This window comes from Vollenhovia emeryi, unplaced genomic scaffold (genome assembly GCF_000949405.1).
Source record: "Vollenhovia emeryi isolate VEMERY1.0 unplaced genomic scaffold, V.emery_V1.0 DF939151.1, whole genome shotgun sequence".
Taxonomy (NCBI): Eukaryota; Metazoa; Arthropoda; class Insecta; order Hymenoptera; family Formicidae; genus Vollenhovia; species Vollenhovia emeryi.
The window spans coordinates 2,146,916-2,162,863 of record NW_011967215.1 but is presented as its reverse complement, the minus strand read 5'-3'; the positions used below and the strand labels follow the sequence as shown (position 1 = coordinate 2,162,863).

The 15,948-nt window shown below is 46.5% G+C and overlaps 1 protein-coding gene across 10 annotated transcripts in view; it reads left to right on the top strand.

Moving 5' to 3' along the window:
- The window catches only part of LOC105565560 (plasma membrane calcium-transporting ATPase 2), a 76,000-nt gene that overhangs the window by 40,339 nt on the left and 19,713 nt on the right, over nt 1-15,948 (top strand). For 9 of the 10 annotated variants that reach the window (XM_012018862.1, XM_012018860.1, XM_012018858.1 and 6 more), the window contains exons 3-13: nt 6,450-6,730; nt 6,908-7,105; nt 7,305-7,540; nt 7,685-7,820; nt 7,933-8,067; nt 9,819-9,854; nt 10,808-11,247; nt 11,331-11,815; nt 12,067-13,112; nt 13,243-13,457; nt 13,684-13,835. In XM_012018862.1, the coding sequence (XP_011874252.1) occupies nt 6,574-6,730; nt 6,908-7,105; nt 7,305-7,540; nt 7,685-7,820; nt 7,933-8,067; nt 9,819-9,854; nt 10,808-11,247; nt 11,331-11,815; nt 12,067-13,112; nt 13,243-13,457; nt 13,684-13,835 (3,236 nt within the window). In that variant the 5' untranslated portion in view covers nt 6,450-6,573. Of the gene's footprint in view, nt 1-5,332; nt 6,220-6,449; nt 6,731-6,907; nt 7,106-7,304; nt 7,541-7,684; nt 7,821-7,932; nt 8,068-9,818; nt 9,855-10,807; nt 11,248-11,330; nt 11,816-12,066; nt 13,113-13,242; nt 13,458-13,683; nt 13,836-15,948 lie in introns of those variants that run through there. The other variant, XM_012018864.1, reaches the window with a different exon arrangement.

The window sequence follows — 15,948 nt, the reverse complement described above, 5'->3', positions numbered from 1 at the left end:
ATAAGTGTGTTGACTGGTTGCAGGATAGTAAAATTCTCGAGTATCTAGAAATTTTTTATTCAGCAGCCAATCAACGCGCTTGAAAAATTTGCCGTACGACAATTGTAATATTAGCCTAAGGGCCTGAGCAGAAAGATTGTCGTAAGTCGTTCACGATTCCTTAGGAAGACGCGAGTCGATGCTTGCGATACGATAAATGCGACATACGTCTACGACAATTCTTTGTACGTTGACTTTCGACACCGACTTAAGTCTTACGACAGAATCGTAAACTGTTACGACAATTTTCCTGCTCAGGCCCTAAGGTCTGAAAACAGAAAAATGTGAGACTTGCACGACTTAAGTTTTTCTCTGCCTTGTCTTACGTCTACGACTGACAATAAGGCAGTTCTAAGCGTTTACGGATTGTTCTCTGTCATCAGCCTAACTAGTATGTTCACTCTGTCATTTGTTTCGTTTCGCGTCGATCCCTTCTGTGCATCCGACATTGATTTGGTCAAGCCAATGAGAGACAAGTTGTATGTACGGTAGTGTGAAATCAGTGTGTAGTAGTGTAGCTTTTATAAAACACACACACACACACACACACCGTTGAATTGCTGACCAAAGCAATGGTGGAGTACCACGTGATCGGGACCGAAAAAATCAAAGGGGCCGACAGAGAGTGAGCGAGAGAGGAGAATGAAATAGAAAGAGAGGAAGAGCAGTCCGACACTTTAGATTTGCAATACCGAACGCAGCTGTCGCCACTGGCAGACGGGAGTAACATTTTTCGGCGATCGAATAATCGACTATAACCGGAATCTGGTTCCCGAAACTCGTTATTTCTCTCAAGTCTCTTTATCTCGAGATGAATTCTCTTTAGCAAATTATCGCGAGGCACATCAAGGATATGTTCTCCAAGTTAAATTGTGTGCGTGTGTTATGAAATCATTCTTTTCAATAGGCGACTATTACTCATCTCGTCAATTATTGTCGCGAGGTCAATTTGGCAGAACTTCTGCCGCGAAAAACTGCCGGAAGTCCTTCGCCAGCTACGTCCACGTCTTTGAGCAACGTGAACTTGGCATTTTGCAACTTTTAATCGCAAAGGGAAGCCGAACGACGAATTGGATTTGACGATGAGAACGAGACGCGGGAGACGCGAAATCCGGGCGCGCTTCCCTCGTAGTTTCTTTAATACGCTTCATCCTCGCATTAATATTCGCGAGATGTGTACTTCCGAGCTTCGGCGGGCGTTCGAATTTCCGGCGGTCTTACGGATCTGACGTTTGACGGGACATTTCTCATCTTACCCGGCGGCGACGACGGCGGGCGCAGTTAATAAAAAGGAACGGCGTCGCGCCCCGAACGGGATTAACGTTACGTGACGGCCCGGTACCGCGGGTGAATAATGAGGGCGGCTCATGCAAAAGCGATTAAACTCGTTTAGCTAAGAGCCGTCTGAGCGGATAATAAAATCGCGCGGGGTCTAATTCGATGAACGTGCGTAAGCGGTGACATCATTTCGCGACCTCCGCGTCCCCGCCGCGTCGCCGCGCTCTGCAGGCGCATTAATGACGGGTATCCCGCCGTTCCCGCTGGCCGTCGGTCACTCGGCGCTGAAACAACGCCGGCGACGACCGTTCCTCTCCCTCCGGCGCGAGGTGCCGTCGTCGCGACGTTCCAACGGACGAGAATTGACCCCGGGCGAGCTTCGCGCGATCGTAGATTCCATATATATTTATAGCATTGTGCGCGAGCGGGCACGCGTGACGGAGAAAGGTAGGACGCGTCATCGGGTGACCGAATCCGCGAGGCCTTCCAGTCGGCCGCGTGGAGAACGCGCGCAAACCATGAATTGGATCTTTTCGCGGCTGCACAGGGAGAGAATTTTCTCTTAACATTTACCCTGAAAATCGTGTAATCGTGCGACAGCATTTTGGCATTTCGGAGACTTTTACGAGAGTTTTTGGAAATTCTACTAGTTTAAATGTATGGTGAAGTTTCAAGAGCCTCTCGTAAAGGTCTTCGAAATGCCATGCTGTCCCACGATTGCATAATTTTCAGGCTAGATCTCGAGGAAAAAAAATTCTCTCCGTGTGGATATACATTAATTAAGAATAAACGACGTGGCAAACATTTCCATCTGAAATAAGGTCATCTCCCCCACGGAAAAATATATATTTCATTATATATAAAGAAGAGTAGAAAGGATACATTCGTTTTATATTACTCGTATATGCGTTATAAGAAATATACTACTACTATAAATGTAATACCAATAAATTGGAATTTTTCATATATTATTCATATGTAGGTATTAAAAATATAAAAAGGAATATTACATTAGGTGTTCTAAGTATCTTAGAATTTAGGTTCTCAACGCGCTACCAGCGGAGATCAAATTGATTTCATTTGCCACAGCTGTTAGATCTGATTTCTCGCCACCTCTTACAAACTGCTGTTGATTGATTTTTAAACACGAGAAAGTGTAACGTGCGATCGCCGCCTCGCGGCAGCGAAGAGCGTTATTGCGAAATTTAAAAATATTTAAATATTGTTCATATATTTCACATACATTTTTAGTACATTTTTGACGTATATAATATTACTTATATACGATTTTTTAAATAGAATTTTTATCTACCCCAAACGTATGAAATATATTACCATATATTTTCACCTACTTTTTGAAATGTATATTTTTCCGCGGGGGCTGCGGCGCGCGACGACTCGGATTACGCAAATAAGCGATGCCCGTGTAATTGTCGACTGCGCCGAAAGAATGAGTCGGATGAGACCTATTTTAGAGGTCCCCCGGTACGCGAAATTAGGAGCGGTGCTCCCGGTCCTCCTATATTTTTTCACGTGCAACGTGACAAATCGCACTTTCCACGCCCGGCGTCCGGTGCGCGCGATCGTTATCTGCTGCCATTATTATTACGGTGCAAGGCTGCCGTCACGATATCGATCCCCCGCGACCGATCCGACGACTGATTATTTTCCGCCGAGCACCTTGAGAATCGGTTCGAAGCCGATTTCTCGGTTTTTTTACGCGAGTAAGGGCCGGCTTTACCAACCTCTTGGTATAAACTGACTAATAGCGAATTCGGTTGGTTGCATTAGTGCGCACACTAAGCCTCGTTTACAGTCAATTTCTATATTTAAAGATCATCTTAAATACCTCTTGCAATATTTCTTATTCAGTAAAATGGTCTGTACAACGTTTACACCGATCTTTTTTTTTTTAACTAAATACTCTTTGAACCTGTATTTAAGACAAAGTTAAATATAAGACGAAGTTAAATATAAGAACTAACTATAAACAAGCCTTAGTGTACATTTAAGTCGGTATTCATAGTCAGATCTTACATTCAGGACCGACTTAAGATCATTTTTAGATACTCCATAGCCAGTGGAATGTTCCATACAGCATCTTTAGATAAATTCAAGACGGTCTTAGTGCGCACTAGTATAAGCAACCGAATTCGCTATAATAGTTCAATTATATGTCTATCCTCGTGTAATTTGAAAAACAAAGACATAGAGGACAGCCCCCTATTATGGGATAAGCTCCCAATATGAGATAGCGGGGTTTTTGCTAAATTAATAGGCGTCATCTGTTGGTCCCACCGTGAATTTATTGTCCTTGGAGTGGAATCTATTTAGTGGAAAATTGAACGTTAGATCGTGTAATCGTTGCCGAAAAAGATTTGTGATTGAACTTGGACGTTGAAAACCTACAATCTTATAATAGAGGACTTTTCTCTATACGTCGACTGATCTCTTTCGCAAGATCGTGTCTCGATTTTCCTGCATAGATACTCATTTAGGACCAGACAGAGGTTAAACGGAAAAGAACCGGAAATTGTGTAAAATCGAGATACAACCTTGCGGAGGAGACCAGTCGATATGACTTAACTATGAGTTAACCTACCAAAAGATCGGAACAACCGGCCCTAAGAGAGGGAAGAGGGGGCGACGCGTTTTTGGAAGCATTTCAAGTCGCGAGATCGCGCTATAAAAGTCGCCCTAGCGCGGTTTCGCGGGCCGAGCGCGGCGAAATGCAATTACGTGCGCGCACGTGTGTACGTGTGTTCGTGCGTGCACGCGCGCCAAATGCCCGACGGGCCGTTTTAATGAAAAGCGACGGGAAACGCTCGCGAACGGGAAATTGCTTCTCCTTACGCAATTTCGGTCGGGATCGATGCAAGAGGCCCGCCGCCTCGGGTCCCTCGGATCGCGCGATCCGGTCGCCCGGAGGCGGAGCGAATTTCGGTCCATTTCCGACGCCGGGATGCATCCGGCGCGGCGCGAGAGAGACGCGTCGCCCTTCGCGTCTCATTATTTCTCCCCCGCGTCGCGTTTCCTTCTCTCCTCTCTCTCTTTCTCTTTTAATTCTGCCGCTCGCTCGGTCGTTCGACGTCGCGACCTGAGGCCGCCTCCGCCGGCGTTGTAAAAGGAAGCCGGCGGCGGGCACGGTCGTACGATTATCCCGGCCCGGTTGGAAATAGCGCGCCGGGGATGGGGATTACGTGAGCCGCCCGCGGATGAGTCGGAGACCGTCTTGTGCGCGTCACCGCGTCGCGTCGCGATGACGACGCTCGGCGTCCCGACGTCTCCGACTCGTCCCGCCGTTCACTTTTCGTCGCGGCGGAACCGCGGGGGCTTTTACCAAAAAGGATTAAATTTCCGAGTGCTCGCCGTTGTGTACCCGGGATGGAATTCGTTTCTAACTCACGAAGAAAGAAGGTCCATCCTCCGCGGTCTCTCCTCTTTCTCTTCCGGCCCGAGGAAGCCGCCGCGCGTCTGTCCGCTCCGAACGCCGGAAGCGGCGACCGGAAACGAAAGACTCGAAACTGCCGCGCGGCGAATCCGCGATTCGAGATAAAACAGCGGATCCTAGACAAAGAGGGGAGGGAAAAAACTAGAGAGAGAGAGAGTGAGAGGAGTTGCGCTCGCGATCTACTAGAGGGCAACACGAATCGATTAATACTAGATTATTACTTCGCTAATGGCTAATTTCACTTAACGCTCGCCTCTCTGGCGGCGATCTCGGGGAGTTTAGCTTCGCACGTTGCTGGATGTACCGCCCGCCCGCGCAGCGATAAAGCCTCTCCTCGCGATACGTCACTCACGGGAAATCATGAAATTGTGACGGGGCCTTGAAAACGGGTTGGTCGCCCGATCGCTGCTCGCACGTCGATTTCCTCGGAATACGAAGAGGGAACCATCGGGAGGTAAACGCGCGCGCGCCTCACCCTTCCCCCCCCCCCCTTCTCGCTCTATCGCCCGCTCCCTCTCTGTCCGACGCGCGCCGTTATTTTTAGAGCACCGTGTTTGTATTCCTATCGAGCGAGCAAGAGTGACAGTCCGTCCCGTTAGCGGTATTTTCCGTTCCGCCGGCGGCCGCGCGTCCGCGGCACTCGTCCTCACCCCGGGTCTCGCCTCCGAAGACTCCGCGGGCGATCCGCGCCAGCCTTCACGTCGCTTCGCCGCTCGCCGCCCGCCTGCCCCGCGCAGACGGGCGCTCGTCTGCCGCCGGAGGCGCGCATAACCTCAATCTCGGTGCGCGGCGCCTCCAGCTCGAGGGGGAGAATTCCGCTCCACCTGACGGAGAGGACGGGGCGAGTGCACTCGGCTCTTTAACTCGGGGGAGAGGGTTAACCGACCTCGGGGATTAACGCGCGCGAGGGCGCGCGCGCCCGCGCGCGCGCGCGTCGCAGTGTGCGCCTCGTGATCTCGCGCTCCGATCTCGCCGATTCTCCGTGACGCGACGCGGGGCCGCGCGCGCGTCTGCTCCGGCCTGCCGCCGGGTTAAAGGAGTTTGACATTTAGCGCGAAGCGCCGCGGTAGGGTCGACGTGGCGTGTGCGTGTACGTGTGCGTGTGTGCGTGTATGTGTGTGTGAGCGCGCGTACATGTGCCTGTGTGTGCACGTAGGTACCAGCACGGCGGCAGCGATGTTGCTCCTTTCGACGTCGCTGCACACCCCCGGAATCAATAATCGCGTTGCATAAGCGACGAGAACGTCGCCGTGCCCTCGTCCTCGTCGCCGTCATCGTCATCGTCATCGCCGGGCGTTCGTTCAGGTTTCCCGACTCGCGCGGCCGCCGCGTATCGATTGCCGTCCGCGCTTCGATTCCCGGAGCACTGCTGATCGACGAGAGAGAGAGCTGCCCGTGTGCCGTGCACGCACGGCCGTCGTGCAACGATGCGCGCTGCACACCTCGTGACGGTAGATTCAACTGTTTAAATCCTTCCCCCCCCCCCCCTCTCTCTCTCTCTCTTGCTGAGATGCGTCGGCATAGTCCGTAGTCCGTGTGTGTGTCCGATAAATTTAAGTTACAAATGGAACCAAACCTGACATGTGTACGAACGTAACGTGGAACATGTGTTTACATCCGTTTAGCGCCCGTTACACCTCGCAAACGTCACCATTGACGAAAGCCTCTTGCTGTGTTTCAGCCGTTGGCCCTCCATTCACTTGGAGGCCAGTGGAGCAGCGACGCCAGAGAATAATACGAGCTGTGGTAGCCTTGCGGAAGCGTAACAGTAGTTGGCTTCGGCCAACGAAGGCGACAGGGATATCATGGCGACGATAGACGGCCGGCCGGCCCAATATGGTGTCACGCTTAAGCAACTCCGCGAGCTCATGGAGCTCCGGGGTCGCGAGGGTGTCAGCAAAATCAATGGCTACGGTGGTGTGCAGGAGATTTGTAAAAAGCTGTATACTTCACCCAATGAAGGTAGGCTCATCCGCTGTGTCTCTCGCTGCGACACGACGTTCATAGAACTCGATGGGTAGTTTACAGGCACTACGAGCCTTTCTCCTAGTCTCCGAAGACTTAGAATCGTAGGGCAAGAATTATGCTGTAGATGTGTGTATAGAGGATGCATTATCATGACTTTTGTCATCTGCGCAGGTCTTAGTGGGTCAGCAGCAGACATACAACATAGGCGAGATACATTTGGTTCCAATATGATACCTCCAAAACCACCAAAAACATTTTTACAGTTAGTATGGGAAGCATTGCAAGATGTCACGTTAATCATCTTAGAAGTAGCAGCATTGGTTTCATTAGGTCTTAGCTTTTATCAACCTGCTGATGATGAGGAAAAACGTAAGTGTGATGTGATATCGCATACTTTATCTACGAGTGGTTTCCACTTAGCGTAGTAAGGAAATCCTACGTATAGTTTTATATTAAAATATTGTACATGTACGTTACGTATTGATATAAGTGTGGAGAGAAATGTTGTCGACTTTAAACTTAGGAAGAGACTCCGAAGTGGTTTTTAGAACATGTTCTTTCCATTTAGCGGCTTCAGCAGGAGTAGATGAGGACGAAGCAAAATACGGTTGGATTGAAGGACTCGCTATATTGATTTCTGTAATTGTGGTGGTCTTAGTGACGGCGTTTAATGACTATTCCAAGGAGAGGCAGTTTAGAGGTCTTCAAAGTCGGATAGAGGGAGAACACAAGTTCTCGGTGATACGGCAAGGAGAAGTGAAACAAGTCTCCGTGTCTGACATTGTTGTAGGTGACATTTGTCAGGTACGTGCGGCAATATTAATCAAGCCTTTTCTTCTCTAGGTTCTTTAATATGTATTGACCTGTTAATGTCGAATTAACTTTGCACATATTAATATAGTTAGAGGAAAGCAAAATTTACATTAAATTAGCTGTTTGACGATACAGATAAAATATGGAGACCTGTTGCCTGCAGACGGTATTCTTATACAAAGCAACGATCTCAAAGTGGATGAATCCAGTCTGACTGGAGAGTCAGATCATGTAAAGAAAGGGGAATCGTTCGATCCTATGGTACTTTCAGGTGAGAGAGCCTTGGCTGAATTATATCCTCGCGCAAAGAAACAGTTTCCAAGTGTTGGAGAGATCTTTCACGGGATGGAAAACTATCTTGTGTATATTGCATTGTTGAAAAGGTACGCACGTGATGGAGGGTTCCGGAAAAATGTTAGTTTCTGCAGTAGGTGTTAACTCCCAGGCGGGTATTATCTTTACCTTACTGGGCGCTGCTGTTGATCAACAGGAGCAAGAAATCAAGAAAATGAAGAAAGGTACGTGCAACCGTTATTCCCGATCGACCGATAACTTTGAATGACTACACACGTTTATACAGATGTTACTAAATTCTTGGAGTAATGTAATTTCTTATATTTATATATAGTGCGTGTTTCTTGAAGCTCTCTTAGGTTTGGTTGGATTAATTTTGAAATCGATATTCCCATATTCTTTCCACTCTGATGATTTAGTACACCTGTCTCTCTACTAGCAACTTCTGAATCATTCAGTAAACTCTATTGAAAAGTCTATTGAAAAGTCAATAAATGAATGTGTCACGACGCGTTCATAGTACGAGTAGCGAGTAGAATTTATGACGATTTGCGTCTAATAGAAGTTGTTGGTATTCTACTATATCCTCGCATGATATTTACGAAATGTTTCAAAATGAGTGTAGACGAATCGCAGTGGACGCATGGTTTTGACGTGAATTGGTGTGATCCTTTTTTTTATTACGGATTTTACAAATTTCTTTTACCCCCCTGGTCTTTTTTTACCCTCGACATTGCATTTGCAGCACCTACAGATGGATTTCCATACTTTTATTAACTCATTAACTAATTGGCTATCGAAAACCTGCGTTTTTACCTGTTAACGTGTTTCAAGAGCAAACACTTTCTACGTTCAAAAAGTACCAAATATTCTCGCAAAAGTGCAGAGAAGCAGCAGTATTATTTCGTGACAATTCCTCCATTAACAAAGCTCTTTCCCCGGTTCAGTTATATATATTAAAAGTATTACAGACACTGCAGGCAAATATCGGAGCAATACTTGCAAATTACAGTCACTTTTGCTAACTCGTCTTTATTAAAGTGTCAGTTACATAGTTTTGCCATTACGAAGAGTAGCACTTAACGGTAGAATTTTTTCAAGGTGCCATTATTTGATTATGTCTCTTACTTTCGTAAGTCATTTGTGTTCTTGTCCCACTCTACACAGCTAAAATGTTTCTGCTGTATAATGTTTTTGCTACATAATGTTTTCTTATCTTTGTCTGATATGTGTATATGAAGTCTTACATTCGATAATTGCAAAATTAATTAAACTGTTATTATTCTATAATCTTCTTAAGTCACTTTTATAGAAACTGTCTTAGAAGTCACGTACTTTTCGAGTCGAGGCCCTAAATTTTTTATTTTGCTAACATACTCTCCAAAGTTTCAAGATTTTATTTCTATTAAAAGAAGAAGAGGAAATACTGTTTCATGGAATCTTTCTACTTTTGATAACTTGCTGCTATTTAATCTAATTTGTAAGTAAAGAAAAGTACGTTATTTTTGGGACATTATATATATACATATATATGGAAATAGCATATCAAAGGCATAATACCTTTCTTTGACGATCCATGCTCCTCTGTATGTCTTTCGTTATTGCACAACCTGGAAGGTGAATTTGTATTTTCCCGACATGTACGTGCGTGCGTAGATGCGTGCGTGCGTGCGTGCATGTACGTATGACCCAGGAATGCATTCTTATGCACTCTTACAGTTACATTAGTGAGAATTTGTCCGTCTATCATAGAAGCAACGGCCGTTTCTGGTACTTTATGTTTGACCTTCTGGGCTGTATCTACCTCATTTGTTAGTGTTAAGTACCCTCTTGCGAGAATTAACGAGAAAAGGAAGGAAAGAATTGTAAATTACGAAACGTCAGTTCTTTTAATGACGCGACTTACTACCATTGGCATATATATTTTCAGATAGATTGCTAATCAATTTCGTTTTGCATGTATTTTTTTATCTAGAGGCTAAAAAGCAGCGGAAGAAGAAGTCATTACCAGGTGAATAATTCTAAATAATACATATCTATATATATATAAATATATATATTCTTATTGTTTTTACCTCGATATGATTATGTGTACATATATACACATATACGTTTAGTATTAATGCCAAGAAATGGATCGAAGCATTCAGTCTTTTTTTTTATCTTTATCTCTCACTTCATCTTCTTCATTTCTCTGTATATCATTCGGGTATATTTTCCTTTGTTAATTCGATTAATTATATCTGCAGCCTTACGCTAATGTCGCGCATAAAGGGCTATTCGGTTGAAGTCAGTTTTCCCTATCTTCGTTGAGCACGGTTTATTAAGGGTGTACTCGGACCTGGTATATACGGCGCACAATTACTTGAAGCAATAATATTAAATGAAAATTATGAAAATGGTGAGGCAGAGCGCTGTGCGTTTTATTTAAGGGACGTGACCTCGATATATCGCCCGCTACTAAACGCTATATCCAGGACCGAGTGTAAGAGAAAAGAAAAACGAAATTATATTGTCCACGCTTCCGTGTTCCCTACTGATCTTTGCGTGTTCTATTGGCAGTGGTTTATATGCATTTGACACGTTAGCGGCTACCCTCGTTCTTGCATTAGCTTCTCGTTTTCTGCATTTTAGTAATGATATTAAACACCCGTGGTTTTAAATCTGTGTCTTTAACATGTAACTGCTGTGTCTACCATTTATAATCTTGATCATCTCTCTCATTAAACTTCTGTCCATTAACTCGAATAGCATCCACTATTTTATTAGAATGCTTTTAACAACTTGGTATATACTCGTTCTAAGTTTAACGATCGAGGCTCAGTCGGCGTCGCGATCGATTAGCAGCCAAGCATGATCAGAGCCTTTACCGAGATGCGAGTAAAGATTGATCGCTCGAGTCGATTGAGCCTCGATTGGCATATAACGATGGAGCACGGTCTAATCTTGGCGTTGTAAATCAAGGAGAGGAGTCGGTAGAGATTACCGGGAACAGTCACGTGACGGGAGGCGGTGGAGGCGGCGGCGGCGGCGGCGGCGGTGGTGGAGGTGGCGGTGGCGGTGGCGGCGGCGGCGTCAAGCACGAGGGCGGCGAGAATCATCACGCGGCCCCACCCGCGAGCGCCGGGGAGAGCGGGAAGAAAGAGAAAAGTGTTCTGCAAGCCAAGCTAACTAAACTCGCCATACAGATCGGTTACGCCGGCTCGACCATCGCGGTGCTCACTGTCGTCATTCTAGTCATACAGTTCTGCGTGACAACCTTCGTCATGGAGGGCAAGCCGTGGCGAAACACGTACGCCGGTGATCTGGTGCGGCATCTGATCATCGGTGTCACGGTGCTCGTAGTCGCCGTGCCCGAGGGTCTTCCTCTAGCCGTCACCTTGTCGCTCGCTTATTCTGTCAAGGTGAGGCTGGCCGTCCGTGATGACTTGTCGAAGACAGGCCCGTTCTTTCCTCCTTGTTTGAGACCGTGCGTTTCTCTGTGCAGAAAATGATGAAGGACAACAATCTGGTGCGTCACTTGGACGCCTGCGAGACGATGGGTAACGCCACCGCCATTTGCTCGGACAAGACCGGCACCCTGACCACGAACCGCATGACCGTGGTACAGTCGTACATATGCGAGAAGATGTGCAAGACAACGCCGAATTTCTCGGACATACCGAGCCACATCGGCGAGCTGATCTTACAAGCCATCTCCATCAATTCGGCGTACACGTCGCGGGTAATGGAGTCGCAGGACCCTACTGAATTGCCGATGCAGGTTGGCAACAAAACCGAATGTGCCTTACTTGGATTCGTACTAGCCCTGGGCAAGAAATATCAAACCGTGCGGGACGACTATCCTGAGGAAACCTTTACGCGGGTGTATACGTTTAATAGCGTAAGAAAGAGCATGTCCACCGTTATCCCCAGAAAGGGTGGTGGATTCAGGCTCTTCACCAAGGGCGCTTCCGAGATCATCATGAAGAAGTACGTATTATTTCATTTTTATTTTTACAGTTAATTTTTACGTCGCATTGCAGTTCACTATAGTCTGCAATCTCACTCATTTCTCGGTTCGATTCAACAATACTGTTACATGTATGAAAACTTTACCGCTTTTTTTTTCAAAGGAAAACAATCCGTTGGGCCCTAGTGTTCTGTCCTGTGTGAGATTCACATCAGTTCAGTTTTCTTTGAGATGAAAGAAGAATTGAGCAATTCGATTGATCTTATTGCAGATGTGCCTTTATATATGGTCGCGAGGGTCATCTGGAGACGTTTACCAGAGATATGCAAGAGCGTCTAGTGAAGAACGTGATCGAACCCATGGCATGTAACGGGCTGCGCACCATCTCCATCGCTTATCGCGATTTTGTTCCTGGCAAGGCGGAGATCAATCAAGTTCACATCGACAACGAGCCCAACTGGGACGACGAGGATAATCTAGTGAACAACCTCACCTGCCTGTGCATCGTCGGTATCGAGGATCCGGTACGTCCCGAGGTACCGGACGCGATCAGAAAATGCCAAAAGGCCGGCATCACTGTGCGCATGGTTACGGGTGACAATATAAACACCGCGCGGTCCATCGCGCTCAAGTGTGGTATCCTGAAGCCGAACGAAGACTTCCTCATTCTGGAGGGCAAGGAGTTCAACCGCAGGATCAGAGACAGCAACGGCGAGGTGCAGCAACATTTGCTGGACAAAGTGTGGCCAAAGCTGCGAGTACTGGCCAGATCGTCGCCCACCGACAAGTACACCTTGGTGAAGGGCATCATCGACAGCAAGTCAACCGAAAGTCGCGAGGTCGTGGCGGTAACCGGCGACGGCACAAACGACGGTCCGGCCTTGAAGAAGGCCGACGTCGGTTTTGCCATGGGTATCGCCGGCACAGACGTCGCCAAGGAGGCGTCCGACATCATCCTGACAGACGATAATTTCTCGTCGATCGTGAAGGCGGTCATGTGGGGCAGAAACGTCTACGACAGCATCGCCAAGTTTCTGCAGTTTCAGCTGACCGTCAACGTGGTCGCCGTGATCGTCGCCTTCATCGGTGCTTGTGCCGTGCAGGACTCGCCGCTCAAGGCGGTGCAGATGTTGTGGGTAAACCTAATCATGGACACGTTAGCGTCCCTCGCCTTGGCCACCGAATTGCCTACGCCTGATCTACTCCTCCGTAGACCGTACGGTCGCACAAAACCACTCATTTCCAGGACAATGATGAAAAATATTCTCGGTCAGGCCTTTTATCAGTTGGGCGTAATTTTCTCGCTTCTTTTCGCCGGTGAGTACCGTCCCTTCTCCCCTTCCCGCCTCTCGACCTCTCGACCTTGTCGATCCGCCTCGTCGAACGTTCGTCGCGTTCGATGTTCTTCCTCGAAACTTTCTAAAGCTTTTACGAACGGCTGCCATAGGTGATCTGATGCTCGACATCGACACAGGCCGCGGAGTGGCTGCGGCAGGCGGTGGGCCCACGCAACACTTCACCGTCATCTTCAACACGTTTGTCATGATGACTATCTTCAACGAATTCAACGCCAGGAAAATTCATGGTCAACGCAATGTCTTCCAGGGAATATTCACCAACCCCATCTTCTATTCGATTTGGATCGGCACGTGTTTCTCGCAAGTGAGTTATCAAACGTTCTTGCTCCTTGCGACATAAAGGCAATAATGTACAATAGATATCCGTCGATAAATCTTCTCTGGTATAAATATACCCGCGTAACAATCAATTTATATTGTTCATTGAGAAATCGCAAGACAACTAGGGCCAGCTAGTTTTCCAACAATGATTTTGCACAGCGTTGACTTTGTGTATCTTGAATGAAAAATCGCCCGTTTATTGTGCTTAGGTGGTCATCATACAATACGGTAAAATGGCATTCAGCACCAGAGCGCTCACGTTAGACCAGTGGTTGTGGTGCCTGTTCTTCGGAATCGGTACGCTAATATGGGGCCAAATAGTTACGACTATTCCTACACGCCGAATTCCCAAAATTCTTTCGTAAGTTAAAATTACGTACTCACAAACGCACACACACATACACACACACATACAAACCCACAAACACGGTTTTTTTAGTTTGAGCACGAGGTTTGTTGCAAAGAGAGAAATGAACGAGAAGAAACCGCTTGCTCACAACACTCGGTGCTTTAATTTTTCTAGAGCACGGTTTGTTGGAAAATGAGATTATTTTCGGACTGATAATCGTGCAACATGTCAGTTTCAATAGTGAAAATCCTGATAATTGATTACGCGTGCGTATATGCATATTACAATTATGAAAGGCAACTAGATGATTAATTGATGAGTTATTGAAACTTTTGCATCACACGATGTTTTTTGCTTCATAAAAATTATATACAAAAAAACGAGAAAAATGAATGGCTTTTGGCGAGTTAACTGAGATTATATCATTAACATATCAGTATTGTGCTCAATTCGTAATAATTTAAGTAAAAACGCATCTATGGACTTGCTATATATCTGATCTATCGTCATACATGAATTAGTATTCTGAGTTCTCGTCTCAATAGACGTAGACGCCTTTGCATGCCGAATCTTGAACTCGTGCTGATCAGCATATACACATATACTACAGGATTAGTAACAGTTTATGTCGATTCCCGAAGAATGTTGTTTCCCACTCGCAAGCTCGCGTGATTGTTTCACTTTGATCCGTAATAGGAATCTTTGGTAAACCTGTAAAATTAAATCGCAAAGTAACTGTTACGTAATAAAATTCAGTAATGTCTACGTCGAAGCGCATTAACAAATCGGCTCTGTACAATTGCAAAATTATACATGAACGAACGAATTGACAGCCTAATTGGACAATTACGCAGATATCTCTCTGTTAAAAAAAAAAATTATCGCGACGAGGATCCTCACAATCCTCACGTAATTACATTTATAAAAGAAAGCCACCATGCTTGGCGAAGAGATAAATAAAAATATCAGTTTAGAAATGGTTCTGTTTCGAAAATTATGCCGTGCTACAACCATGTTCTCCGATCGCAAATCGCGAACAATCGTGATCAAATGTAAATGATCGCGCACGCTCGGACGAACCCCCATCCCGGGTATCCCCCTCGCTCCTCCAACCTGTACGTAATTTGGCCTTAATCGTTGCATGATTACAGCCGTCTCCGAAATCTACGTACTTGTTTGTGTGAGTCGGTGTCGAGCGGCCGGCGACAGCGAGCGCACGCTGTCGCGAGCACTAATCGGAGTTGGACGCATAAGCGCACGATCTTGAATATTTAGCGAGACGGACTGTAGGGAAGGAAAAACGACGAAAGCCTGTTTTAGCTTAATAACGCGGCCGATTATTCGATAATTAATTCGGAAGCGGCATGACAAGCAATCTGAGACGATCGGGCGATCGATAACGCTTATTAACACACGCTCTTTCACTCGATTCGTTGGGTTTACGCGATCCCTCACAGCGCTCTTTCTCCACCCCTCTCTCTTTCTCTATATCTATCTCTCTCTCTCTCTCTCTTTTCTCCTTTCTCCTTTCTTCTCCGTTGTCCTCATATCGCTACCCCTTTGTCCTCTTCCTCATTCAAACCCGCTCTCTCCACCTTTCCGTCCGTCGCATATATCTACACTCGTACACGATCATGCCCGACTGGACATGACTTTTTCCACTCACCTACACCCGTCGATTGAAACTGACGTAATTTCGGCGGGGTTCGGCCGTGTGTGGAGAAAAGTTTTTTTTTTACCAAGGAAGAAAAGGTAATCCTTTCGTCGAGAGAGGAAAGATAAGGATTCTTTTCCGCGTTCGAACCCCTTGAGATCTGATATTACCTCGCTGATATTACAACAATTTCGATCATTCGTGCTACTCTTTCGCATCGATACTTTTCCCCATTTCCCACTATCTGCCTTCTTTTTCTTTTTTTTCTTGAGTCTGACAGCTCCTGATACGCAAGAGAAGCACGGCTCGAACACATGCGAGAAGCTCGTCCCGTGTAACAGGCGAGAGAGGCGCAAGCGAGTTAATCTCGCGTAGAGTCGAGAATATACACGCTTTTTGCCGTTGCTCTTTCTCTCTCTCTTTCTCTCTCTCCCCCCCCCTCTCTCTCTCTCTCTCTCTCTCTCTCTCTCT